This window comes from Labrus bergylta, chromosome 4, assembly GCF_963930695.1.
Source record: "Labrus bergylta chromosome 4, fLabBer1.1, whole genome shotgun sequence".
Taxonomy (NCBI): Eukaryota; Metazoa; Chordata; class Actinopteri; order Labriformes; family Labridae; genus Labrus; species Labrus bergylta.
The window spans coordinates 33888771-33916456 of record NC_089198.1 but is presented as its reverse complement, the minus strand read 5'-3'; the positions used below and the strand labels follow the sequence as shown (position 1 = coordinate 33916456).

Sequence of the window (27686 nt, the reverse complement as noted above, 5' to 3'; positions counted from 1 at the left end):
AAAAGTGTCTGCGTAGTCCACAGGGGGGCGCCAAAATCCTCACAAACCAAAAATTCCTCCTCACAGGAATATGAATTGTTTCTAAATAAAAAGTAAAAGTGAGAGAACTGTGTAAGAGCTGTTCATGTCTGATCACATGTACTCTGTGCTCATGCTGTTAAATACACTAACTTTTCTCTTCTGTTTTTCCTGTTCAACTAACAAGCTGCAGTCTGTGTTTATTCTGTGCCCTTCTTTCAAGAAGTTGTTCACTCTAAGGTTCCTTAAAGTCTGTAGAAAGAAACATTTGGTTTTAGTTCAGCTACAAGATCATTTATCAAAATCTAAGCATCATTAGGGTACAAACATTTGAAGCATAACAGATGAAACTCTGTTCAAGAAACGTATGTGTGTCACACACACACACACACACACACACACACACACACACACACACACACACACACACACAGCAGATGTGTGAGATGCCTTCATTGCTCTGTAAATGACCGTATATATGAGAGGATTAATGCAGACTAAAGGTGGAGCAGAAATTGTGAACGTTTGTGGGAGTGTAATCCTTTGAGCTCTCGGGGAGACACAGAGAGAGAGAGAGAAAGAGAGAGAGAGAGAGAGACACACAGAGGGAGAGACACACACACACACACACACACACACACACACACACACACACACACTCAGAGAGAGACAGAGAGAGAGAGACACACACATACAGACATACAGAGAGAGAGAGACAGAGAGAGAGAGACACACACACACACACAGTCACAGAGAGAGAGAGAGAGACACACACTCAGAGAGAGACAGAGAGAGAGACACACATACACAGAGAGAGAGAGAGGGGGATGGAAATGTCAAACTCATTGCTCGTGGATTTTGGGACAAACTGATGGGAAGCGATTCATTTTCCCACAACGATGGGACGTTTGGTCAGGAAAGTTTAATGGCAATATTTGAGACGGAGCTGCCCGTCCTCAGGGAACAGAAATGGTGCACAAAGTTCTGCTGCCCCTCGGTAAGTTTCCAGCTGCAAACATGTTTCCTAATCTAGTCATTCTTCATTGGAGGATTATAATTCAGCATATGTGCCGTGTGTGAAGCTGTTGCATTTATCTTCAGTTTATGATTTGAGCTAAAGACTTTGACTTTTGTAAAAGAAGAAAAAACTACTTTTGTCTCCTCTCTTCCCTCAGCTTTAGCAGCCAGCCTCATCTCACCTGTGCTGTCAGGTGCCTCCACAACCAAAACCAAAACTCAAGGTATCACATCCCATCTTCATCCATCCTCAGTCACTGTGCATCCTTCCCTGTGAACCTGTTTCTTACTGTCTGGTTTAAATCCACAATAGACTACAGCTTGAGAAGGAAAACATGCTTACGACTGACACTCAGCTGTCACAGTGTGAGCCATCAAACCAAGCGCTTTGAAATAAAGGTCAGATTAAAAGTTAATACAACTCGTCAATTAATTTATAAGCTTGATCAACATTTGCAAAGCATTCTGGGATAGCTCCTAGTGAAGACCAGGTTGTCAGCAGCACTTTTTAACAGCTTTTCTCCTTCATTTAGAGAACATTTTATATTATATTTAGAATACTTTGCGGGTGCTTGTTGTATCGATATGACTCAACGTCTGAGGTTAAGAGGAAGAAGACGGTGAAGGAAGAAGCTAGGAAGAGAAAGAGAGAGGGAGAGAGTGAGTGAGCGAGCCAGAAGCCGGACTACAGGAAATATTGGACAGGCACTTTATACATTGGATCGAGCTCAAGCAGCAACTTGCAGTGTTTAAAAATGAAGCTGATGCTGAAGTGTCCACTAGAGGCTGGTTGCAGAAGCACAGGCAGTCACACACACACCCATTCTAAAAAGCTTGTTTTTACAGCAGAGATTAACATGTTTACAGCCTGGTTAAAAAAAACAAATAGGTCTGATTAGCTCATGTCTCAGTCGACACACACTTTATGGGGGGTGAATGTTTTAATGACTGTTTGTCCTCTCAATGTCTACCTGTACCACCAGTGAAGAACAACTCTGGTGTGACCCCAGCGGGGCAGTGTGGGGCCTGGGTAAAGGAGCCTGAAGGAGGCTACTTCACCTCGCCAAACTACCCTCAGAAATACCCAGCTGAGAGGGAGTGTGTGTACATCATCGAAGGTGAGGCTTCACACTGTTCTTTTTTTACCTTGTATTTACTTCCCACCTCTTCCTTCTCACCTCCTCTCGCTCCCCTGTCCTCCTCAGCCTCTCCACGACAGTGCATCGACTTATTCTTTGATGAAAGGTACTCCATCGAGCCGTCCTGGGAGTGCAAGTTTGACCACATCGAGGTCCGAGATGGGCCCTTTGGTTTCTCACCCATCATTGGTCGCTACTGCGGGCAGGAGAGTCCGGCTTACGTCCGCTCCAGTGGGCGGTACCTTTACATCAAGTTTGTTGCTGATAGTGAGCTGGAGGACATCGGTTTCTCTGCTCGGTACAACTTCACACAAGGTGAGTGATCACACGCTGCTCTGACCCTGCGGCTGCTTTGTTCAAAATGATCAGGTGACAATGTTTACGGTAGAAGACCATGCTCACAGTAATGGACTTCAATAAATCACAACACATTTATAGTTCCATTCAATGCTGGTATTGATTTGGTGCTTAATTATTGAAGAATGACGGGCTGTACTGTTTTGTTTCACTTGCCAACATTTGCGGTTTCGACGAGACTCAATCAGTCCTCGGGTTGGTGGGAGAACTTTGTAAGTTAAATGGTCATTGAGTTTGTTTGTTTTATTTATAGACATAGTGGTTTGTCATATTTTCCTTTATAGATGAGACATGTTTAAAATAAATGGATTGAAATATCCAAATCACAACATCAATGGACTGTGTTAATTTCTTCGAGCACACGTCCAAAAGCTTCCACTACCATTTCTAAATAAGACAGAAAACAAACTAAGGACAAGACTTGGGGTAAACACACGGGGAAATTTAGAAACACAAGGAAGTAAAGACCAAATAAAGCAGGGAATGACCGCTGAGTAACAAAACAAGGAATAAAAGAACTAAACAGGAGTTCCCTACATGACACACCTCGTCACTTTCCCGTCTTTTTGGCGACTAATGTCAGTGTGTAGCTTCTTCCTCATTGAATTTCTTGGCGGGCTACATTGTGTCATGCTGCTGGCGCTGCCATCGCCATCCAGCTTACACCCCGCTTACCAAGTTAAAGTACCAAACTGTATCGAACCAAACCAGAGCGCTTGGTGGAAACGAGGCTTCCCATCACCAGCTCAAACCGATGACGATGTGTACAGAAAGAAGTGTCAGTTTAGGTTTTGGTTTAGCTTCTTTGGAAAATGAGGATTGGAACATGTAGACTTATTGAAAGTTTTTTCATTGCATACACCATGTCCAACAAATAACTGACACAACACAGAATCTGTCCACCGGCTTTGGAGCTAAACAGAGACTCTGAATGAAATGATTGTGTGTTTGCAGAGGAATGGTTCCAGCTACATGAATTTGTAGCTAGGGTAACAGGAAACCTGCAGTCTGATGTTCTGTTGACTCAGCCCTTCCACCTGACTTTCTTCTTATATCATACCAGCTGCCGTTCTTTCTGACTGCTCTGGTTCATGTTTAGAGTATTACTACAGTTTTAAGCCTTTGACTTTTTTCTTTGGCACTCTCTCTCCACATCCTCCAGCCCACTGTGAGTTTGATATGTCGGCTGTCTTGCTTCAGACCGAGCCTATTTCAGACTGTCTGTGTTTGGGTGGTGGGACAACAAATCAAACCCCACGTTTGATTGCACAGTGGACACTTTCATCACCAATCGGTGGCACTAAATGAGATGAATTTGATAAAGATCCATGTCACAGAGAGAGCCTGTAGATTTGCAGTAAAGCAGGTGCTCAGTATATGCTTTGTCTTAGAAGTGCAAGTGATGAGCAAACTCTTTTTTAATCAAACTTTATTAGAGGTCTGGAGGCATGCTGTTGGGAAAGTACCCTCGTTTCCATTTGCAGTGCAGGCAAACCAGCTGCAGCTGAGAAGGAAAAACGAGGGACACACACACACACACACACACACACACACACACACACACACACACACACACACACACACACACACACACACACACACACACACACACACACACACACAGGCAAGTTAATGAAAGCTTGTCTTCAGGGGAATACAGCTTGTCAGCCCTGAGCTGCAGCAGCAGCTTAAGGGAGTCCAAGGCAGAAGCTTTATTAACAACAGATTTTATAGGCCACCTCCACTGACGGAGCGCAGAGATTAATCTGCATCCTTCTGTCCATCCACCCAGCCTGCTATCTTTCTTCTTTCTTTCTTCACATCATCAAGACTCTGTTTGTTATCTTTTTGTCACACTTTGAGGCAGTCTTCTGAGTTTAATGCACACACAGGTTTGGAAGTTTCTGGGAGATGGAGGTAGTGTGTGTGTGCATGTTGGGGGTTCAGTGCAAATGTACCAGGAGAGTCACTTTCTCCTCCTGCAACTTAGAGGCCATGTTTAATCATTTTATATCTTCAGAAAGTGAAGGCTGATGCTTCCCTCCCCGCCCAACAGGCTGCTAACAGCATTAACTCTCCCTCTTCATTATAGGCAGATCAGGATTTCCGTCTGTTTACATCACATGTAATGAGGCTCCCGAGCCAAATGCTAATCTGCTGTCTAATTCCACCGCTCGCTGGAGCAAAGAGTAAAGAATTCACAGAGCAAAGAATTCACAGTGACAGTTTAGATTAGTCCGGGTTAGAGTGGAAAATATCACACAAATCATATTTTTGATTCCATGTTATCAACGTCAATATATTCTGTATTAATATTCAATGTTCTCCCGAGCAGCCCGTATTAAGAGAGGATTTACATAAACCAGGCCTTAAGCTCATCTTTACATTTTTCACTCTAGAATATAGACACACACATACAGACACACACACACACACACACACACACACACACACACACACACACACACACACACACTGAAGGGGGGGGGAGGGGGTAAGAAACATGAGGGGATTAATCCGAGTCTTTGTTCTCCACCTGCTTCCTCCGACATCACAACGCCTGACCTGTTATGTTGCATTAGAAAAATTAAATCACAGTTTTTCAATCAGATAGGCTTATGTTTCCTCTCTTCTTAGCTCCAGCCTCCTCAGGCCTCGCTCCAGGCGGTAGCAGCTTCTTGGAGAGCGCAGTCAGCTGGCCGCGTGTGAAAACAATGCCCTCTCTCCTCTGTGCGAAGAGGGTTGATAGAAACAAACAAAAAAAAAACTCCAAAGCCACTGCCATCCATTTAAGTGACCAACAATTAAGACAAAACAACGCGGACGACGGGGGCTGCTGCAACAGACCGCCATCTCGCACGGCGCCGGAAAAACTATAATCAATCCTACATCTTAATACCTTCAATTAAAAATAAAACGTTACAGCGTCCCACTTCCTTCCACACTCTGCTTTACTCACACGCTGGTTTTCTGCACCTGAAGTGATGTTTTTCAACACTAACTCAAATTCTGGGAGGATTGTAAAAATGGTTTGGTCCAGTTGGTAGAGCCTAGGGTTGTAGTCAAGACCTCACTAACCGAGACCAACACATACCTGAGACCAGAGCTGTGCTCAGAGACCGAGACAAGACCTAGACATTTAGTGATCCAGATGAGACTAGACCAAGACCAAGGCCGGGCGAGACCAAAACAAGACCAAGTCCATAAATATCACTGATGTTGGGGTTGTATCAAGTCAACTTTGGTTATATTCTTTAATAATTATACTTAATTATTAATAATATGAATAAAATATCATTAAACTATGTTTAATCTCGTTTTGGGGCACCAACCTGTAATCAGGTAAATATAACCAAAATATCACTCAAATCAGTCTCAAATGAGTTACTTAATTACTAATATTATTAATAATGAATAACTATATTTAATAAATTGAAGGCGTGAAATCCGTACACAAAGCCTTCGCACCCAGCTTATATCACAATGCAAATACACCAGTAATCACAAACAACTGCTCTCTTAAATTATAACAGAATTTATTTAAGTAAAGCAACATCAATCCAAAATCAATTAACTTAATCAAACAAATAACTATCATAAACTAATCTAAGCAACAAACATTATCAAGCAAAGTCTTGTGGAAGGGGTGTGAATGTAGGTGTGTGTGTGTGTGTGTGTGTGTGTGTGTGTGTGTGTGTGTGTGTGTGTGTGTGTGTGTGTGTGAGAGAGAGAGAGAGAGAGAGAGGGGGGGAAGAAGAAAGGGGGGGAGATGGCTTCGTACCCACGTGGTCGTTCACGATGGCGCAAACCTAACAAAGACCAGGGTGCGTGCGCGTGTGGATGGAAGGGAGAGAAAAGGGGGGGGAAGATTACTTCGTCCCACGTGGTCGCCCTTCCGATGGCACACACCCAACAAAGGCCTAAATGTGGCCTTAAGGTCTAAAAGAGACTGAGTTCGGCCCTACACGATCGGTGTCTCTGAGGCGTCTGGATAGCCGCGAGTGTATAGATCTCTGTGCGTAATGGCGCGGTGGTGGAGTTGGTCTCCAGATGTACGTTTACACAGGAATATGTGTGTATGTGTATGTTCGTAGAAGGGGAAATAAAAGAGAATAAAAGAGAAATGCGTGCCTGAAGAGGCCGGATCACAGTCCGACTCCCGCGCCACAACTCGGAGTAATTCCCTTCATTCGCAGAAACAAACCAATAGCCGAATTCAGGTTAATACGGCTTACACTGGCCTTTCTGATCAGAAGAGTAATACCCGGTTATAACGCTGTTACGCTAAACACATATAGGACGCAGCGGTCCGAAACAACAACAAGAGTTTTAAACAGTTCAAACTCAGGACACAGCGGTCCAACAAAGATAAAAATTACAGTTTCTGCTTCGATCAACAATTGTTAAAAACACTCTCTAAAGCTAATTCTGCCCAGACCTAATTAAGCCTCACTTGTGAATCGCTTTGTCCGCGATTGGTGAAAGGAAAAGAGTCCGGCGATGGAGCAAATCTTCTGTCCGTCCTGGTGCAGAGGCGTCTGATGGCGGTGAGGGTCCCTTACGGCGAGAGCGGCTTCGTTGGTTCTCCGTCGAGTGGAAAGATGTCCGTTGATGTCCTGCGCGCCAAAAACTTAAAACAAAGGAAGATTGTTGCAGGAAACAGGAGATAAGCTTGGATCTCCGAGCACCAGAAGTCAGCGCATGGAAAGAGGTCGAGCAATGGAAGTCTTGGAGTTTTGTAGCCTGGCCTGCTCCATGGGGGGTCTACCTCAGGTCCCCTCCAATGAGGAGAGAGAGGTTCCGGTCCCCCCTTATTTTTATCCCAGAATCCCCTGCGGTACTTCACACCTACGCGTGGTAGGTGTGAAGTACCGCAGGGGATTCTGGGATTAAGAGTCCTTTTAGGCCTCTTTGTGATCTCAGTGAATAACTCAAATGAGGCTTTTACAGAGGTGCAGGCCCAAGTCCATTGTTTGACTGTCCTAAGCCTGTGTGGCCCAACACTGAAAAATCATCATCTTGTGTGCAGCGGGCGAGTCACCACTTAGACCGGGAAAGTCGCGGTTGTAAACGGGTGATAAAAATCAAATTATGAATAAATTGAAGTTATTTGTTATTAAAGGGTAACTAAACCCCATATTTTCAGCTGTAGTGCTCTACCCTGGAATTTAAAAAAATGCATTTAGAACGTCAATGTATCAACTTCGAGAAGAACTCGCTCACTCACTCCTTTCTCGCTGTTATCAGCCGCAACATGATACAATGTTTGCCCTACACACACAAATACACACACACACTTGAGTCCCCACAGTTTGCCGAGTCGGGTGACAAGGCTTTTATAGGTTTGGTGACGTGGGGCTGTACTCCTACGTCATACTGTACGCTACACAGCCGTTAGTATTTTTCAAACGGAAGGGCAGACACTATGCACATTTCTAACACAATATTTCAAATTTCAATACTTTGTACTCAAATGTCGAGATTGGGACTTGGATTGATCCATAACACTACTTAATACTCAAATACAGAGGTTTAGAGTTGAAAAAAGTGGTTTTAGGGTTTAGTTACTCTTTAAAAGGAAGAGGCATTTTCCTTCTAACCACAGTAATGACGAGGAAGAAAAGCCGATCAGTGGTGGTCTTGACCGGCCCTGATTTAAAATCCTTCAAGTCCGAGACTGAGACAAGATCGAGTAAGAATGGTTTTGATTCCAAGACAAGACCTTCAAAAGGTGGTCTCGAGACCGGTCTTGAGACTAAGACCGATTGTGAGTACTACAACACGAGTAGAGTCGGTCGTTTCCTATCCGGGGTTTGATTACAAGCTGCTGCAGCCACGTCCGATTTGTCTATGAGCAAAACACTTAACCTGAAGTTGCTCCCGCTGCTTCGTCGGCGGTGTGTGAATGGATGAGTTAATACATGACCGACTCTTTACACAGCAGCCTCTACCATCAGTGTGTGAATGTGTATGAATGGATGAGTTAATACTGATGGACTCTTTACTCAGCAGCCTCTACCATCAGTGTGTGAATGTGTATGAATGGATGAGTTAATACTGATGGACTCTTTACTCAGCAGCCTCTACCATCAGTGTGTGCATTTGTATGAATGGATGAGTTAATATTGACGGACTCTTTACTCAGCAGCCTCTACCATCAGTGTAGACATGTATATGAATGGATGAGTTAATACTAATGGACTCTTTACACAGCAGCCTCTACCATCAGTGTGTGAATGTGTATGAATGGATGAGTTCATACCAATGGATTTTTTAAACGGCAGCCTCTACCATCAGTCTATGAATGGACGAGTTAATACTGATGGACTCTTTACACAGCAGTCTCTACCATCAGTGTGTGAATGGATGAGTTAATACTGATGGACTCTTCACACAGCAGCCTCTACCATCAGTGTAGACTTGTATATGAATGGATGAGTTAATACTGATGGACTCTTTACACAGCAGCCTCTACCATCAGTGTGTGAATGTTGTATGATTGGATGAGTCAATACTGAAGGACTCTTTACACAGCAGCCTCTACCATCAGTGTGTGAATGTGTATGAATGGATGAGTTAATATTGATGGACTCTTTACACAGCAGTCTCTACCATCAGTGTGTGAATGGATGAGTTAATACTGATGGACTCTTCACACAGCAGCCTCTACCATCAGTGTAGACTTGTATATGAATGGATGAGTTAATACTGATGGACTCTTTACTCAGCAGCCTCTACCATCAGTGTGTGAATGTTGTATGATTGGATGAGTCAATACTGAAGGACTCTTTACACAGCAGCCTCTACCATCAGTGTGTGAATGTGTATGAATGGATGACCCAATACTGATGGACTCTTTACTCAGCAGCCTCTACCATCAGTGTATACATGTGTATGAATGTATGAGTTAATACTGATGGACTCTTTACACAGCAGCCTCTACCATCAGTGTATGAATGTGTAGGTGTGACCTGCAGTGTAAAAGTGCTTTGAGTAGTTAGAAGAGTAGAAAAGAAATATACAAGCTCAGGTCCATTTACCCTTTACAAACATCTTATTTGTCATGTTTGGGGGTCCTGCTCCGTCCGTGCATCAGCATTTATAATCCACCTGGCACATCTGGTACATTCATCAGCACAAAGGTTTCCGACACGATTTCTCCTCGTCCTTTTCTAATTCAAACCGTTTGTTTCTCTCTCTGTTTGGTGACGAGCATCAGGGGAGTTTAAATGAGGCCAGAGATTATGTGAATCCAGGACAGCTGTTGTTCAATATCTCTTTGATATTTTTATATTTTAAGTCTCTTTTCCTAGACAACATAGATGACAGTGAATACTCCATGCTTCTTGATATTTGAATCACTCTGATGACCTCCACGTATGTTATGTAGTTAAAGTCATATGTGATGCTGAAACTGGTTTCTTCACTGCAAACATTAGGAGGAATGTGGAGGAAGAAGACATGCCCGCCGTTCGCTCACACGGCACTAAAATATTGTATTCCATCAAAATCACAACGTTTCCACCAGAGTTTTTCTTCAGGTGATTGTTTTGAAATTTCTGAACCTTCAAAACCTGAAGAAGACATCTGGTGGAAACATTAATATTAATAATAATGATACATAATACTTTTACTTACCCGATCCACTGTCCTATCTCTAAAAAATAGAGAGATATTTTTCTGATTTCTTGAAGGTGGAGAGTGAGAGGAATATGATAGTTTTTGGCAGTGAGTTCGAGAGGGTTGGGGCAGCAATGGAGAATGCCCTGCCCCCCTAGGACCGTAGGTTAGTTCTGCAGGGGGTGCTCAGGCAGGTAGGGGGAGCCAGGTTATAGAGGGCTTGTAGATAATAATAAGGAATTTGAAGTGTTGTGGTCACAGGTGCGGGAGTGTGTGAGAGGACGAGCAGCATATATATTCTGGATTAATGTAGTTTCATGAGTGTTTTGGACGATGAACCGTAGATGAGGATGTTGCAGCAGTCCAGTCTAGAATTGATGAATGCGTGATCGATGGTCTCATCAGCTGAGAAGACGCGGGATGGACGGAGGATAAAATAAGTTGAATCCATCTGAAAAGTCCAGATAAACACCTGATTTAAAGACAGCATGAGCAGGAATAAGTCCTGGATTTTGTTGCATGGTCAGCTATATTTACTGTTATAAACAATTACTTTTATTAACTATGATGAAATAATAAATCAGACAAAGACACAGTATTCGACTGGAGCTTTTGGATTGGAAGGTGAAAACTATTTGAGGTATCAGTCTGTTATTTAAAGTGTTTGTGGACTCCTGTTGACAGAGAGATAATAACGTCCATGCAGCAGCAGTCTATGAAGAAACATACTGCGTTAAACAATTCTATTTGTGATCCACAAAGAACACGTTCAAGATAGTTGTAGGACCCTGACTTTGTCCTGCAGTCCATTCTTGATTCAACCTCAGCCCCTATTGGTGGAGAGACTGGAGTAAATGTTAGGGTTAAGACAGACTTTTTAAACGACAGCAACATGGTTTCTATCTTCTGCTTTCAGATCCAGAGTTCAAAGATCTCGGGGAACTGCCGGCTCTTCCATGTGAGTATAGAGAAGTCACAGAGGCCTCACGCTGGCTCGCTTCAGCACTACGAGCATAAAAAAAAGAAACTGATTTACTTACAACTAAGGGGTCTTTTTTTTATTTCACCTTCATTTAACCAGAAAAGAAACTTCTGGAGATTAAAAATCTCTTTCTCTTTCTGGTCGAGACAGTTTCACACAAACAACGACAACATTAAAAGACACAAAAAACAAATTTTAACAACAGATGTTTGTGAAGATCATCCACAAACACATCAGTGAGAACATCTGCAGCCAGATGTTTCTGACTCTAAGTCACTTAATATCCTCTTAAAATCAACCAATGAGAGCAGCTCGTTAAGTCTCAGCTCTTTCTCTGATTGGTTCCAAGAAAAGGGAGACGCAAACCTATAGGCCCTCCTGTCCAGGTCAGTTAGGACTGTTGGAACAAACAGTAAGAAAAGGTCCTGAGAAGTCCCTGTACTCAGTGGTGATTCTAGAGTCGGATGTGGAAATTATTTGGGTGGCGCTCCGACCAGAGTTCATCACCATCATGTCTGCCTCCTCCCCTCGTCCGATAAAATGCTCCTCCCCTCGTCGACTAACATGCTCCTTCCCTCGTCTGCTAAAATACTCCTCCCCTCGTCAACTAACATGCTCTTCCCCTCGTCGGCTAACATGCTCCTCCCCTCGTCAACTAACATGCTCCTCCCCTCGTCGACTAAAATGCTCCTCCCCTCGTCGACTAACATGCTCCTCCCTCATCGACTAAAATGCTCCTCCCCTCGTCGACTAACATGCTCCTCCCCTCGTCGACTAACATGCTCCTCCCCTCGTCGACTAACATGCTCCTCCCCTCGTTATCACAACAATAATGCATGCAATGCTTAGCAGGGCAACGAGAGTGAGTGCTGTCAGATGAGGCCCTGTTAGGGAGGTTTTCCTACTGTCAATGCAAAATGTGCACATTCTGAGCCTCTGCTGTGGTTTAAAGTTTGTCAGCCCTCAGGGGCCCCCTACTGGTCTGGGCCCCCAAGCCATTGCCTGTTGAGAAGCAGTACCACTGTGGAGGTGAGAAGGTCTGAAGAAGTAGACCTGAAATAGACGGCAGGCCGTCAACCAATGATCCGGTGGGGAGGGGTGGGGGGGTTGTTCTGGCAGGCCGTCAACCAACGATCTCGAGGAGCCTAAGAGAGCTCAAGAGCTCCCAGGAAAATAGGTGGTTAGTGACTGAGATTTACAGATAGATACATGCAGTAATATGATGTACTGTATATGCACAGAGAGAGAGAGAGAGAGAGAGAGAGAGAGAGAGAGAGAGAGGAGCTCAAGGTGCCAGTTCCCCCGGTAGTCTAAGCCTATAGCAGCATAACTAAGAGCTGGTCTACACCAGCACCAGCCCTAACTATAAGATTTATCAAAAAGGAAAGTTTGAAGTCTATTCTTAAAAATACAGACTGTGTCTGCCTCCCGGACCCTGGCTGGAAGACGATTCCAGAGGAGAGGAGCCCGATAACTGAAGGCTTTACCTCCCATAGTACACTTAGAGACTGTAGGTACCACTAGCAGGCCTGCATTCTGGGGCCGTAATGTTCTCGAGGGGCAGTACGGCACTAGTAGCTCCTTAAGATAAGATGGTGCCTGGCCATTTAGAGCCTTGTAAGTGAGAAGAAGGATCTTAAATTCTATTCTAGACTGTATAGGGACCCAGTGCAGAGAAGCCAACACAGGAGTAATGTGGTCCCTTTTCCGAGTTCTAGTCAGTACAGGAGCTGCAGCGTTCTGGACTAGTTGAAGAGTCTTTAGAGACTTACCAGAGCACCCTGACAAAAGAGAGTTACAATAATCCAATCTGGAGGTAACAAATGCATGAACTAGTTTTTCTGCATCATTTTGCGAAAGGATATTCCTGATCTTGGATATATTACGAAGGTGAAAATAGGCTGTTATTGAAATTTGCCTAATGTGAGAGCTTAAGGACATATCTTGATCAAATAGAACTCCTAGATTCCTAACAGTGGTGCTAGATGCCAGGCTGATGTCATTAAGGACAGTCAAATCACTAGAAAAAGTCTCTCTAAGGTTTTTAGGGCCTAGCACAATAACGTAAGTCTTGTCTGAGTTAAGTAGCAAAAACTTTCTGGTCATCCAGGTCCTAACGTCATTAAGGCACGTTTCTAGCTGACATAACTGACTGGTGCCATCAGGCTTCATTGATACATAAAGCTGAGTATCATCTGCATAACAATGAAACTGTATGGAGTGTTTCCTCATATTTCCCAGAGGTAGCATATAATGTAAAAAGAATTGGTCCAAGCACTGAACCTTGTGGGACTCCATGGCAAACTTTGGTGTGCATAGAGGACTCATCATTAACATGTACAAACTGAGATCGGTCTGATAAGTAGGATTCAAACCAACTTAAAGCAGTCCCTGTAATTCCAAGTAAATGTTCTAGTCTGTATAATAGGATCTGATGGTCAATGGTGTCAAAAGCAGCACTAAGATCTAACAAGACGAGCACAGAGAGAAGTCCCCTGTCTGAAGCTAGAAGTAGATCGTTTTTAACTTTAACTAGTGCAGTCTCAGTGCTATGGTGGTTTCTAAATCCTGACTGAAACTCCTCAAATAAACTGTTGTCATGGAGGAAGTCACACAGCTGATTAGCTACCACTTTCTCCAGGATCTTCGAGATAAAAGGAAGGTTGGATATAGGCCTATAGTTAGATAGAGTTCCTGAATCTAGAGTAGGCTTTTTAAGTAGAGGTTTGATTACCGCTACTTTAAATGCCTGTGGTACATAGCCTGCCAGTAAAGACAAATTGATCATATCTAATATAGAGTTGCTAACTAAGGGAAAGACTTCCTTAAACAGCTTGGTTGGGATTGGGTCTAAAAGACAGGTTGACTAGTTTTGACGCAGAAAAAATGGAATACAGCTCTGAAAGCTCGATTGGAGAAAAACAGTCTAAACTAACATCTGGTCCGGGAACTGTCCCTGCCGTATCAGTCATATCTGCACCAGGCAAGGGCAGGAGATCACTAATTTTGTCTCTGATGTCTAGAATTTTGTTGTTGAAAAAGCTCAGGAAATCATTACTGCTGAGGGCTAAAGGAATACAAGGCTCAATGGAGCCATGACTCTGTCAGCCTGGCTACAGTGCTGAAAAGGTATCTAGGATTGCCTTTGTTTTCCTCGATTAGAGAGGAGTAGTAGGCAGCTCAAGCGTAACGTAGAGCCTTCATATATTTTCTATGACTATCCTGCCAGAATAAACGGGATTCTACAGCACTATCAGATGAACTTCTAGAGAGCACATTTTTATTAAGCAGAGATAATTCTGGTAGGAAAAAATCGAAAGTAATAAGGAAATGGTCTGATAGAGGATTTTCTAGAAAAACTGTAAGGTTATGGATTTCAATGCCATAAGCTAAAACAAGATCCAGGGTATGGTTGAAACAATGAGTAGGTTAATTTACACCCTGGGTGAAACCAACAGAGTCTAACAGTGACATGAAAGCTGTGCTAATGCTATCATTATCAACATCCACATGGATATTGAAGTCACCTACAACAATTATTCTATCACTGCTGAGGACTAAATCTGATAAAAATTCTGCAAATTCAGATAGAAACTCAGAATATGGGCCAGGAGGGCGGTAAACTACAACAACTAGAACTGGCTGAAAGGTTCTTGAGACTGGATGTGAAAGACTAAGAATAAGGCTTTCAAAAGAAGAAAAATTCAGCTTTGGTCGAGGGTTAACTAGAAGACTAGAATTATAAATAGCTGCTACTCCACCACCTCGTCCGGTGTCTCAAGGTATATGAGTACTAAAATGACTGGGAGGAGTGGATTCATTTAAACTAACATATTAATTTTGACACAGCCAGGTTTCAGTCAAAAAAAGTAAATCAATATGCTGATCTGATATCAGATCATTAGCTAAAAGAGACTTGGATGCTAAGGACCTAATGTTCAAAAGTCCGCAGTGAATCTTCTGATCTTTTAGCAAAATCGTATTCGTAGTTTTGATTCTAATGAGATTTTGACGATTTACGCCTTTTTTTTCTACGTTCGGATAACTTATAAAAACGGGTCTGGACCGGGGGACAGACACAGTACCTATAGTATAACTACAGTTAAATTCAGAATTACAGCTATAGTGACTGGGAGACAGATCTAAGGGAGGCGCAGAGAAGTGTGTAAGACTGCAGCTCTGCCTCCTGGTCTGAACTCTGAGTTGTTGTCAAGGTTTTGGACTAATAACCTCTGCTATGTTTCTAGATAATAGAGCTGCACCGTCCAAAGTAGGATGGATGCCGTCTCTAGCTAGCAGACCAGGTTTTCCCCAAAAAGACTGCCAGTTATCTATGAATCCCACATCGTGTGCTGGACACCACCTCGACAGCCAGCGGTTGAGTGATGACATACGGCTATACATGTCATCACTGGTCTGATTTGGTAGGGGTCCAGAGAACACTACGGAGTCCGACATCGTCTTAGCAAAAGTACACACCAACTCCACATGAACCTTCGTGACTTCCGACTGGAGTAGTCGGGAGTCATTAGTGCCGACATGAATTACGATTGTATCAAATCTACCTTTAGTCTTTGTCAGCAACTTTAAATGAGATGCGATGTCGCCCGCTCTGGCCCCGGGTATACACCTAACTATGCCCGCTGGCTTCGCTAGCTTCACGTTTCGGACTATGGAGTCTCCAATAATCAGAGCTGGCTAACTACTGCTGCATACGATGGCTCTGACTCAATGGTGCGGAGCCGTCTCTCTAACTCAGACACCCTCACCTCCAAAGCTAAAAATAAACTACATTTTATACATGTATCATTATCACTAAAGGAGGACGAGGAGTAACTTAACATCTGACACGCAGAGCAGGAGAGAGCAGGAGAGGGAGAGACAGAAAAAGAAGCCATTGTAAAGCTAACTGCTAAGCTAGGCTCAGAGTAGGTACACAGTAACACAGTACAGAGGAGAACAGAACAGAAAATGATGCAATACGCTCACCCGTAGCTCGCTGCTCAGGTGCTGCTTGCTGCTCAGGTGCTGATCCTAGTGTTTCTCTATGTTCCTATGTTCTATGTGCTTTGTGAGGAGGCATCACCAGAGTCCAGCACAGACAGAAACGTGTCAGAAACCAGACTCTCTTCTTAGATCCAAAAGAGAGACAGGATTTGATGCCAAAGTAGAATCCCAGTTTCAGCTTTAACTTTTTTACCAGCCGCTGAATGTGAGGAGTAAAATACCAAGATATCTGTAGCCTCAAATAGACTCGATTTCTGTCCCATGAGAGGTGGAGCTCCAAAGGAGGTTAGATGGTTCAGATTTCCTATTAGAAAACATCATGACTCTGGTCTTTGAGTCTGAAGTTTGGCAAAAGATCAACATCATGGTGCAGCATGGTGAAAGTGAATTCTAAGTTTGGTCAGGTCTGTCGTCAAGCGGAGGAGAAAACCACAAAAGTCAACCCCATTATCCCATCACAGACTTTATTTGATCTGTATTTGATTGTAGCTTCACTTTAATGCATGATTGGTCAATACAGCTCAGGTTACAAAACCAGAGCACTTTTCACACTGAAAGTAATAACCCAGGCGTACAGATTTTATATTTCAATGTAAAATCTGTAAATAGAGATTAGAGCAACTCAAAGAAGACCCGGCTAACTTTAAACTTTTGATTATTTGATGCAACACACCAACAACTTTCTCCCTTTGAAATTCTGTCAAAGTTGTCCGCTCTCAAAAGTAACATCACTTTAAAAGAGCAACTTGTAACTCTGACCCCTAGTGTTTAAAATGGGTACTGCAGTCCAAATTCTAAATATTGTAGAGAGCTGTCTTCCCCTGCCCCCTCTTCTCTAGAGTCGATGCTCAAGCAGGTTGCCATGTGGTGGACACTGAAGCTTCAGCTTCAAACCGCCTACCTTCTCTGGTCCAAACAAATCCAGAGCATTCAGGACCAGAATCCAAAGTTAGGAGGACATACTGGCTGCTGTATTGTTGTCAGAGAAGCCAGCACTTCAACATAGCATGTTTCCTTAATGTCTGATCAGATAGTAAGGTCACTTTATCATCTTACTCACTATACATCTCACTGGTTGGACCTTTAAGACAGACATATTTGTCTCCACAGATTGCGAGTTTGACTTGAGTGGTCCAGAAGGCTATGTGGAGTCTGCTCAGATAGCAGCAGAGAGCCGGGCGCTGCAGACTGAGGCCGTGGACTGCAGGTGGTACATCAAGGCTCCACCAAGATCTAGGGTGTGTGTATGTCCACATACAGCTTTTTTTGTCAGCTGCATGAATTTGTTTATAAAAAGGAAATAGTCTGATAATTGGTTAGAGTGACTTTGGACTAGAACTGCAAATGCATTCAATTTAAATGTCAAATATTGGTCCTATGTTTTCTAACGCTAGTTCTCTAACATGACTTTGTGTCAGTTAGTTTTACCAGCCTCTGAACTGAAGTAAGCTCAAAGTGTTAGCATTAGCATAAAGCTAGCGACTCAATGTAATTGGATCCATGAAAATGTCACATGTCAGTGAAAGTGAACTGGCTGTTGTCACTAAAGCATGGCAATATTCTTGTAAGAAGAACATGTTATAAAGGACTTCCTTCATTCTGTGAAATCTCACTCCATTATCTTGTGATTGTGCTCAACCTTTTACCCGCAGGTCTACATGCGTTTCCTGGAGTACGAGATGCACAACTCCAATGAGTGCAAGCGCAACTTCGTCGCCATCTACGACGGCAGCAGTTCGGTCGAACACCTGAAGAATAAGTTCTGCTCCACGGTGGCCAACGATGTCATGCTGACGTCCTCTGTGGGGGTGGTGAGACTGTGGGCGGACGAGGGAAGCAGGAAGAGCAAGTTCAGGATCCTCTTCACCACCTTCCATGAACGTGAGTGAATCTGTGAAACTGCCAACTTTACTCAGAGGTCCGTACGGAGGGAATGGACAGAGACACTGACTATGTTTACATGCACACCATATTCCTGTAATAATCGGAATATGACAATATTCTGATTGCGTAGGAGTCATGAAAACACCTTATTCCAATTGTCATAACCCGATTAAGATCACTTTCCAATTATTAAAAACCCGAATAAGACCCCAGGCATATGCCTGTATCAACCCGAATAGTGGGTCATGTAAACGCGTTAGTCGGAATCCTGAATATGCTACTTCAAGGATTTGTTTACTTCTGCGCATGTTCAACATGGCGAGAAACACCCAAAAGACCTTACACTTTTGGGGCGAGGAGGAGACAAATTTATTATTACTCGCTCCCACCAGTCCTGGCTGTGAACTTTCATCTATAGTCTCTGCGGGGCTCTGGTTGGTATCCATGGCGTAACACATAGAGCTCTGTTTACCATTTCCTCGCGTTCTCGTCGGCCACGGTTGAGGAGGTGAATGAGAATGAGTGTTCCAGTCACACTTTGATGGAGGAGTGATAAGAATATTACACAGTATAGTGCAAAAGCAAGCATCTTGGACTATTTGGTGGAAATGCCAATACTGTAAAAGAACGCCCCTAGATGACGTCTTGACATGACGCGACTACTACTATGGTTTATTCAGAATATGCTGATTAAGATGTAAACGGGAATATTCCAGTAGCTCAGCACTCTGCAGAGCATGTAAACACCTTTTTCGGAATATTGCCTTAACCAGAATATGGACCTGCAAAGGAAAATGGTGTGCATGTAAACGTAGTCACTGACGAGGAAACTTCAACACTTTCCACCTGGAGATGAAGAGAATCAGTCAGGACACACTTGCAACTTAACTGTTGGTTAAGAGCCTCAAAAGAGAGCTTGAAGTCTCTACCTTATCTAATCTTCAGTTCTCAATAATAACAAAAAATCAAATGATGAACTGAAATGGATTGCTTAACATGATGAATTGACAGATTGAGTTTGTACTGACTGTACGGACATTTTACTGTGCTTTGCTTGTACCGCTCGCTCTTTGCACTCCAATCAACCAAACTTGAACCGAAATCATCTCTTAAGTAGCTGCGAAGCATCAAATACCTATTTCACTTTTATTAACAGACCCAGCACAATTCTTGAAAGTAAATTAGTATAATGTTGAACTGTAACATCTATGGGTGGATTTCACAACCATAGTACCCCTGGGTGGCGTTTCCAGGGAAGACGCTCTGGATTGGATGGTTAAACAGAATTCATTACGATCAGGCGAGATCAGCATGTGAATCTGTGTTCGTGGGGGAAGATTAGACTCTGTAGACGGGGACTTCGGGCATCTAGAAAGCAGGTTAAAATCTAAAAGAACAACATTGGACAGAACAACTGCAGGCTGATATACCAGTCTGAGCCTTGACCGTTATGTAATGTGCTCTATTTGGTTTGTTTTCACATGACAGCTCCGTGCTTTCTGTGTTTTTTCAGCTCCGTGTGATCAAGACACTTTCTTTTGCCACAGCAACATGTGCATCAACCACACCCTGGTCTGCAACGGCATCCAGAACTGTGTTTACCCGTGGGACGAGAACCATTGCAAAGGTGAGCCCAGAAACAACAAGGAGTTCACCACCAGTCATACGCTGTCTCTTTGGACGGACATCACCCATTCTTCTCTCTGTTGTCTCCCACACTAGAAAAGAGGAAGGCCAGCATCCTGGACACACTGGACCACACCAACCTCACTATCATCGGAGTGACCTGTGGCCTCGTTGTCATCCTGCTCGTCATCTCAGTCGTTATCCAGGTCAAACAGCCTCGCAAGAAATACATCATCCGCAGGTCAGGTCACCTCAAGTTCAATCTAAGTGTGTAATGGGGGGAGGAATGACCCCCCCCCTCTGTACCGTCTTCAGAGGTAGTAACAGAGGCGTTACAGTGGAGAGGCGGGATCAGCTGAGCCAGCGGGGGAGCACAGTGCTGTGTGTGTGTCTGACTGTGTGTGACTGTGGAGCTCCTGCTGTGCCGTGCTTCCACGCTGAAATGCAATGTAAATTCACAGACTGGGACACCAATGTTACGCCGTCACAGAATCACTATGATGTACAAAGACGTGATGACGGGTGAGCCTAGTTATAGTTACTCTTTAGCCCCTCCCCTGTGGCCCCCCTCTGGCTTTGCCAAAAAAAGTGAATAGACTAATTATTTTTTTACTTTAGATTTGTAATTCTTATTGTTGTTTCAAAGTGTTTTACATTCTCTAACTGTAAAAATGTGCGGCCTGAATGATTTCTCACACTCGTAGGTCTGTGTACGACCCCCTTAAATCAGCTCAAATCAAACACTCTGAGCTTTGTTTTTCTGACATGTTCTTGGACGTCTTCCTTGATCTCTGTGTTATTGCATGCCTCTCCTTCCCTCTTTCATCCACAGAGATGACTTTGACCCAGCACTCCTCCACCCTGGCTTCGAGCCTCCTCATTACGAGCTCTGCACTCTGCGCCGCGCCCCGTCTGGTGAACTCACTGATGCCGCCCTGGCCGACGACTACGAGAAGTTCCACAAGCTCCGTCGCTCCTCCTCCAAATGTATCCGCGACCATCACTGTGGCTCCCAGGCGGGGAGCATGCACGGCAGCGTTCATGGTAGCCGCAGTAATCTGAGTGTGCGAGACGGTGTCAACGCAGCTGATGGGGGGGCTCTTGTACCACCCCCGCTGCCGCCAATGATGGGGAGCCAGCAGTCTCCACACCTTTCCCACCTCACCACACCTGCAGGGCACCGGAGCATCCTGGTGATAAAGCATAGCTACTCTCAGGACGGGGCAGAGGGGTACAGAGGGGAGGAGGAGGAAGATTTGATGATGGATGACGGACCCACCACCAGCCAGCACCTCATGCACCATCATCAGATCCACCATGACCCGCTGGGGCTGGACCACGCCGTCCACCGTACGCTGTCTAATGACTTCTGACAACGTGCAAAAAAAGAAGCCATCATCACAGTTGGACCTTTGAGTAAGGTTACAAGTTACATTTATGCAAATGAGTGATGGTTAAACAGCTCTTCTCAGAAGGTTTTCAGAAGCTGCAGAAGAAGTGAAAAATTTTCTAGTTGTTCGTATTTAAAGATCGGCTGCTCTGGTAATGCACTCTTAGGTAACCTTTCTGCGTTCTAACCTCTCTCCATTTTTCAAAAGCATCTCCAATATTTTTTTTAGGTTGGGTACAATCACTTCTATCTGAACCACTTCTCTTGCCCGCTTCCATCGCTGCAACACCTGTTGGTTTGACCTGATAACTGCTCTCATATGTGGCAAACCAAGGCGTGTCCAAAACGGCTGTGTGGGGGTGTCTTAAAAGCGTCTACCTTCTCTGGTCCAAACAAATCCAGAGCATTCAGGACCAGAATCTAAAGTTAGAAGGAGGACATACTGACTGCTGCATTGTTGTCAGAGAAGCCAGCACTTCAACATAGCATGTTTCCTTAATGTCTGATCAGATAGTAAGGTACCTTTATCATTTACCTCTCTACACATCTCACTGATTGGACTTTTAACCCAAATACCATCAAGGGCACTGTAAAATAAAACTCAAATAAACATAAGCAATAGTGTAATAAGAAACAATCATTCAGCTGTTCTTCCTCTGAGTGTAAACTGAGTTATTTGTTTGTTTGTTTTTATTGTTTATTTCTGCTTCTCCCTCTTTCTTAATTTATCTATTTATTTATTGTTTGTGTTGTTGATTCCTCTGAATAAATATCTTCTTCTTCTGTTACTCCGTGTGTCACAGTGTTGTTGTCATTAAATATGAGCGCGGGCAGATCCTGACGGGTGGCACCATGACATTAATGTAGACGCTGTGTTGGCCTGCTGCTGCGTCGTCAGCTCATCCGCCATATTGGAAGGGGCAGGCCCTGTAAACAAATACAAGTTGCCATGGAAACTGTGAGTCTTCAGAATAAAAAGCACTCAGGTTTAAGATTTAACCGTTTTGAGAGAAGTTATAAAAACAGTGATTGATGATAACTTGAACAAATGCTTGGAGAAAGAGTGTCAGGGATCAACATGTTGATGATTATATCTCAGACTGTAAATAATAACAACACAATATACAGATGGGTCGCAGACACTTGGAGGAAAGAGGGAGTTAAATGGAACAAAAATAAAAAAAACATTATTTGTGAGAGATAAATAGTTTTTCTGTATTTTTAGATGATTGTTGCACCACTGAAAAAGAGCTACTTGCTTCCTCGTTATAAGAAAACATTACTAATAGAAGAGACCACCAGGAAACCTCAACATGACTGAGCTCCAAAACCACAGAATACCATGTACGCATCAAACATGTCAAGTATGGCTTTAGTTCTTGGTCTCAAGGTTGATATTTTTTTCCATTGTAATCCAAGGATTTTAAGACATATGGCAAGAGGGTTTAGGGTTACGATTAGGACAAAGTTTGTGAACCCCTGGCCTATAATACAGGATCACTTTGGGTGGACCCTGTAAATATGTTCATGATATGATAAAATACAGTAGGGGGCGCTAATGCAAAATTAAATGATGCCAACCACCATGACACTACAAAGGAAGAAGAAGAAGAAGGGACCGGATGTAAAGCGGAACCTTTGTGAGAGTAACTGTCGTCCTTACGTGCTTGAATCAGCGCTGCACAGGTCGTCTTCCGGTGGGCATGTGTAGTCCAGGACAAGAGGACTGACCTTGTTTAGAAGCTGGTCCTCTTAGTGAAGAGGTTCTGGGTCATGTCGGAGGATACGGGACAGGAGCAGAACAGAAGCCGGCTGGGGCTGCTGCTCACCGGGGTGCTCGGCGGCTCTCTGCTCGCCCTGTACGCGGGGGCTGCTCCCTTCATCACCCCTGCTCTCAGGAAGATCTGCCTCCCCTTCGTCCCTGCGACCTCAGCCCAGGTAGACAACGTCCTCAGGGTGCTGAGAGCCAGGTCCGGGACCCTGGTGGACCTCGGGAGCGGGGACGGAAGAATAGTAAGTGTTTGTTTTTTTTAAAGGTGTTCTCTTTTAAGTGGCGAAGGGAACAAAATGTTTCACCCGGACACTTAGATACACGGACACACTTATTATTATTATTATTATCATTATTAATAATAGTAATAATAATAATAATAATAATAATAATAATAATAAGTTAATAATAAAACGTATTATTATTATTATTATTAATAATAATAATAATAATAATAATAATAATAATAATAAGTTAATAATAAAACGTATTATTATTATTATTATTATTATTAATAATAATAATAATAATAATAATAATAACTTAGTATTATCATTATTATCTTAATAAAACGTATTAATAATAATAATGATAATATATGAATAATAGTATACACTCAGAAACACTGCCATGATGTATGACTGTATGACTTATCATACATTAAAGCAGGAAGCCTTCACTGAAGGACGACAGGCAGGAAGTTAACAGACATTTACAGCAAGAGATTACAAAGTAAAAGAGGGAACCCAGTAATGAAACAATTAAATATGTAATCAATAAAAACACTGTTCAGACCGCGAAAATCAATCTGATGTTTTCTAAAGATTTATTTTTGGGCTCTTTATGCCTTTAATGGAGAGATAGGACAGTGGATAGAGTCAGAAATCAGGGAGCGAGAGTGGGGAACGACATGTGGGATGTGAACCCGGGCCGCCTGCTTGAGGCTACAGCCTCAATACATGGGGCGCGCGCACTGACCACTGCGCCACCAGCGCCCCATCAATCTGATGTTTTAACATTGATGACAATAAAATGACTCCAAATGACAAGCCTTTTTAAGGTACAGTTTACTTTGAAAAGCTCCAAAGAGCTCGCTGAAAACAAACGCTTCAGAAGTAGTAAGCGGGTCTCTAATTTGAAAACTGTACGTACAGAAACTGTGTGGGTGGTTTGAACCCTCATTGCTAGAATAAACAACAACTAAGACGTAAAAAAAAGTCAGTATGGATTTGTCAGTTCTTATCAAACTGCTGCCTCGGTTTCCTCTGAACGATCCTTCCTCCCTCGTCTTCTCGCAGGTGATCGCAGCAGCCAAGCGAGGCTTCAAGGCGTCAGGTGTGGAGCTGAACCCCTGGCTGGTGTGGTATTCTCGCTACAAGGCGTGGAGAGAGGGGGTCCACCGCTCCACCTCCTTCTACATCTCTGACCTGTGGAAGGTGAGTCATACCTGATGTCGGGTTTCATTCAGCACACGGGAAGTCGATCTGACCTCTTCTGTCTCCGTTTGTTTTCCAGGTCAGTTTTGCTCAGTACTCCAACGTCGTCATTTTCGGCGTGCCTCAAATGGTGAGTTCACTTTTTTTCCAACAGAAGATTTAACAACATTTACGTGAAAATATTTTCTTATCTGTTGCGGGGGGTCAAGCGCCATGTGCGGGTAGACTGAGAGAACATTTCAACAGCCATGTGTAAAAGAGGATGAAGCGTGTCAATGCAGCTCCTCTGCTGTCTGCAGACACACACTTACACACATCGCTGCACAAACACACACACCAGAACGCCAGCCACCGCTCGCTCTTCTTCGACCTTTTTCAAGATAACGGCGAGCAAATATATTTATCATTGAGAGAAAAAGTACCGGCACACCAGAAGCTTTAAATATCACATGTAACGTTCATCAGACATTCTTCAATTCAAAGCTTTATTGTCATTTAGTTGTACATACAACAGTAGTGCAAGCAAAATGAGAGAGTGTTTCTCATCATCTAGATCCCAAAAAATTAATAAGACTATTAAAAAACAGTATGACAGCTTTCAGTAGCAGCTCATGCAGTGCTCATTGCCCTAACATGGTGTTTCCATGGCAACGATAAACATGTGGTGTTTGTCATGGCGGCGGCGAGTACCTCTTGTGACCATGTGTGCTTTGTGTCTGCAGATGGACCAGCTGGAGCTGAAGCTGGCGAGCGAGTTACCGACGACAGCCAAGGTGGTGGCCTGCCGCTTTCCCTTCCCTACCTGGGTCCCTGAACACACCGCCGGCGAGGGCATAGACACCGTGTGGGTGTACGACGCAAAGACCTTTAAATCACACCAGCAACGTGGACTGACAAGGAAGACGACGGCAGTGGACGAGGACACGCCACAATCACACTCATGAATCACACTCATGAATCACGTCATGACGAGGAGCGGTCTCCAGATGGACATTTAAACGACAGAGAAAGACTGACCACGGGAATGTGAGTTTGAGGTTATAAGACGAAGGTCGCGAGAAGAAACCGCATGACACGCCCTGGTCCTGATTAGAGGTCACGGCCACTGTTTGAGTCCGTAACCTTCACTGTCACGTTTGTCTGCTCGCTCCTCAAGACGAGGACTGGATCATCACGATCCCTGTAAACACCAAGCAGGCCGCATTGGTACGGTGACCCTTCAGCTGGCCGTCCCGGGTGGCGTTACTGATGTAGTATTAGTATCTGTGTTGTTTACTGTCTAATCTCCTATCACACACTAAAGTCTAGTTGGTGGCCGTGATTCACATTCAAGCTGGTTTGCCAATAAACAACAAAGAAGAAGAGGGTACAGTCTACTGAAACATCAGAGAACAGCAGCCTGACAGAGGCCGTAAAGAGTTCTGTTTCTGCAACCACAACATTACGCTCTTAGCCTTCCTGGCCATGGTGATTAACTGTGAAGCTGAGAGAAAGACATGGTTGTCAATGCGGCCAAAAAAGTATTTTTATTTTGAGGGAGTAACTGGAGAAAATGTGCAGGGGCTGCTGAGAGAGAGAGGTGTTATGAGAGGACGGGATGAGGGGTGGGGAAGTCCCTGTCCCTTTGACTAGCCCCGTGTAGCTGCACATTTACACAAACAAAGACCGCTCTCAATGAGAGGCCTCTGTGCATCAAGTGTTGATTAGTTTGCGGATCAAAAATACAATAACTAGGGTGTTTCCCTCTCCCCCCCACAGTGCAGCAGGTTGTTACGACCACATCAGTGATTTTTAATGTTTTTAATCGATATCCTCATGGCAGCTATATCCCATAATTATAACAAAAATGACTTCTGAAAAATCAGTGTGTTACTTTTAAAAATGGTCACTACCGAACACACTTTCTCTTCAATCAGGTAAACTATTTTGAGTTTAAAATATGATGTGTTTATGGGGGTACAGCTCTTCAAAGATGTGTCTGCTAGACATTTAAATTATAGCATTCTTTATTGTCACAACCAAAACAGTCACTAAAGAAACAGATAGTAAAGTTTCTGTGGTGACTAAAGGACTGCTAAGTAGTTGAATCCCATTATTTTGAAACAAATGTGTAACTTTAAGAATCATCCTTTCAATCATCTTTATTTAAAGCAAATAAACATACTTAAGGTCCTGCTGGGGATAAAAGAAGGCTGAACAAATTCTCAGTCCATCTCTGAGGTGATTTACCCTCAGGTAGGAAACTCCTAGTTCCTGGTTCCAGATAAGCTAATTTGAGTTTGTCACTCGGTGTTCAGAGCGTGCACCACGACAAATAAAAGGCCAACATTAATGGAGCCCCAATACAACGGTTCACCATGGCAACAGGTGACGAAAAAAAAGGGCCTCATACTTTTTCCCTACTCAATCTGTACATATTTAGGTCAGGTTAAGTTTTCTCAGGTTTGAGTGAGCTCCCTTTTTGAAACAAAAAAACCCAGTTTCCCTCAATTCAGGAATACAGACTCAGTGTTTGTACTAAACCTGCTTTCTGAAACGGGCCTCTGGATTTATGTTTCTGAAAGCAGCATAGGCCTGCAGGTCTAAACCCTAGTTATCTTCAAAAATACGACAAAACATGTATGTGTTTGTTGTAATCCCAACATAAGGCATGATATGAGTTAATATTCAGCAATAAAGAATATTGAGATATCAACTAGAATGTTATGATACTGATTGGTGCTTTTACTAGATCTGTGAACTTCAGTTATGGTACAATATACACTGCTCAAAAAAATAAAGGGAACACTTAAACAACACAATGTAACTCCAAGTCAATCACACTTCTTTGAAATTAAACTGTCCACTTAGGAAGCAACACTGATTGACAATCAATTTCACATGCTGTTGTGCAAATGGAATAGACAACAGGTGGAAATTATAGGCAATTAGCAAGACACCCCCAATAAAGGAGTGGTTGTGCTGGTGGTGACCACAGACCACTTCTCAGTTCCTATGCTTTCTGGCTGATGTTTTGGTCAGTTTTGAATGCTGGCGGTGTTTTCACTCTAGTGGTAGCATGAGACGGAGTCTACAACCCACACAAGTGGCTCAGGTAGTGCAGCTCATCCAGGATGGCACATCAATGCGAGCTGTGGCAAGAAGGTTTGCTGTGTCTGTCAGCGTAGTGTCCAGAGCATGGAGGCGCTACCAGGAGACAGGCCAGTACATCAGGAGATGTGGAGGAGGCCGTAGGAGGGCAACAACCCAGCAGCAGGACCGCTACCTCCGCCTTTGTGCAAGGAGGAACAGGAGGAGCACTGCCAGAGCCCTGCAAAATGACCTCCAGCAGGCCACAAATGTGCATGTGTCTGCTCAAACGGTCAGAAACAGACTCCATGAGGGTGGTATGAGGGCCTGACGTCCACAGGTGGGGGTTGTTACAGCCCAACACCGTGCA

General features: G+C 43.6%; 2 protein-coding genes across 2 annotated transcripts; both read left to right on the top strand.

The window, feature by feature from the left end:
- Window positions 1-656: 656 nt before the first annotated feature.
- Window positions 657-21828, top strand: LOC109993913 (neuropilin and tolloid-like protein 1). Its single transcript, XM_065954418.1, has 10 exons — window positions 657-1015; window positions 1194-1259; window positions 2019-2153; window positions 2241-2489; window positions 11068-11109; window positions 17251-17378; window positions 17793-18021; window positions 19538-19651; window positions 19747-19891; window positions 20483-21828. Exons 1-10 carry the CDS (start codon window positions 988-990, stop codon window positions 21021-21023), a joined length of 1677 nt encoding a protein of 558 aa, XP_065810490.1. The 5' UTR covers window positions 657-987; the 3' UTR covers window positions 21024-21828.
- An 876-nt stretch (window positions 21829-22704) lies between these two features.
- Window positions 22705-26942, top strand: atpsckmt (fATP synthase c subunit lysine N-methyltransferase). Its single transcript, XM_020647015.3, has 4 exons — window positions 22705-23053; window positions 24110-24247; window positions 24327-24377; window positions 24970-26942. The coding sequence occupies exons 1-4, from the start codon at window positions 22814-22816 to the stop codon at window positions 25189-25191; spliced, it is 651 nt and encodes a 216-aa protein (XP_020502671.1). The 5' UTR covers window positions 22705-22813; the 3' UTR covers window positions 25192-26942.
- The last annotated feature ends 744 nt before the right edge of the window (window positions 26943-27686 follow it).

What these genes read in the sequence shown, in the direction of transcription:
- atpsckmt (XM_020647015.3), top strand. Translation starts at nt 22,814, where the DNA reads ATGTCGGAGGATACGGGACAGGAGCAGAACAGAAGCCGGCTGGGGCTG. An exon ending in GGAGCGGGGACGGAAGAATA is followed by an intron (nt 23,054 to 24,109) that starts GTAAGTGTTTGT and finishes GTCTTCTCGCAG; the next exon opens with GTGATCGCAGCAGCCAAGCG. An exon ending in TTTTCGGCGTGCCTCAAATG is followed by an intron (nt 24,378 to 24,969) that starts GTGAGTTCACTT and finishes TTGTGTCTGCAG; the next exon opens with ATGGACCAGCTGGAGCTGAA.
- LOC109993913 (XM_065954418.1), top strand. Translation starts at nt 988, where the DNA reads ATGGTGCACAAAGTTCTGCTGCCCCTCG. An exon ending in GTGTGTGTACATCATCGAAG is followed by an intron (nt 2,154 to 2,240) that starts GTGAGGCTTCAC and finishes TGTCCTCCTCAG; the next exon opens with CCTCTCCACGACAGTGCATC. An exon ending in TCGGTACAACTTCACACAAG is followed by an intron (nt 2,490 to 11,067) that starts GTGAGTGATCAC and finishes TTCTGCTTTCAG; the next exon opens with ATCCAGAGTTCAAAGATCTC.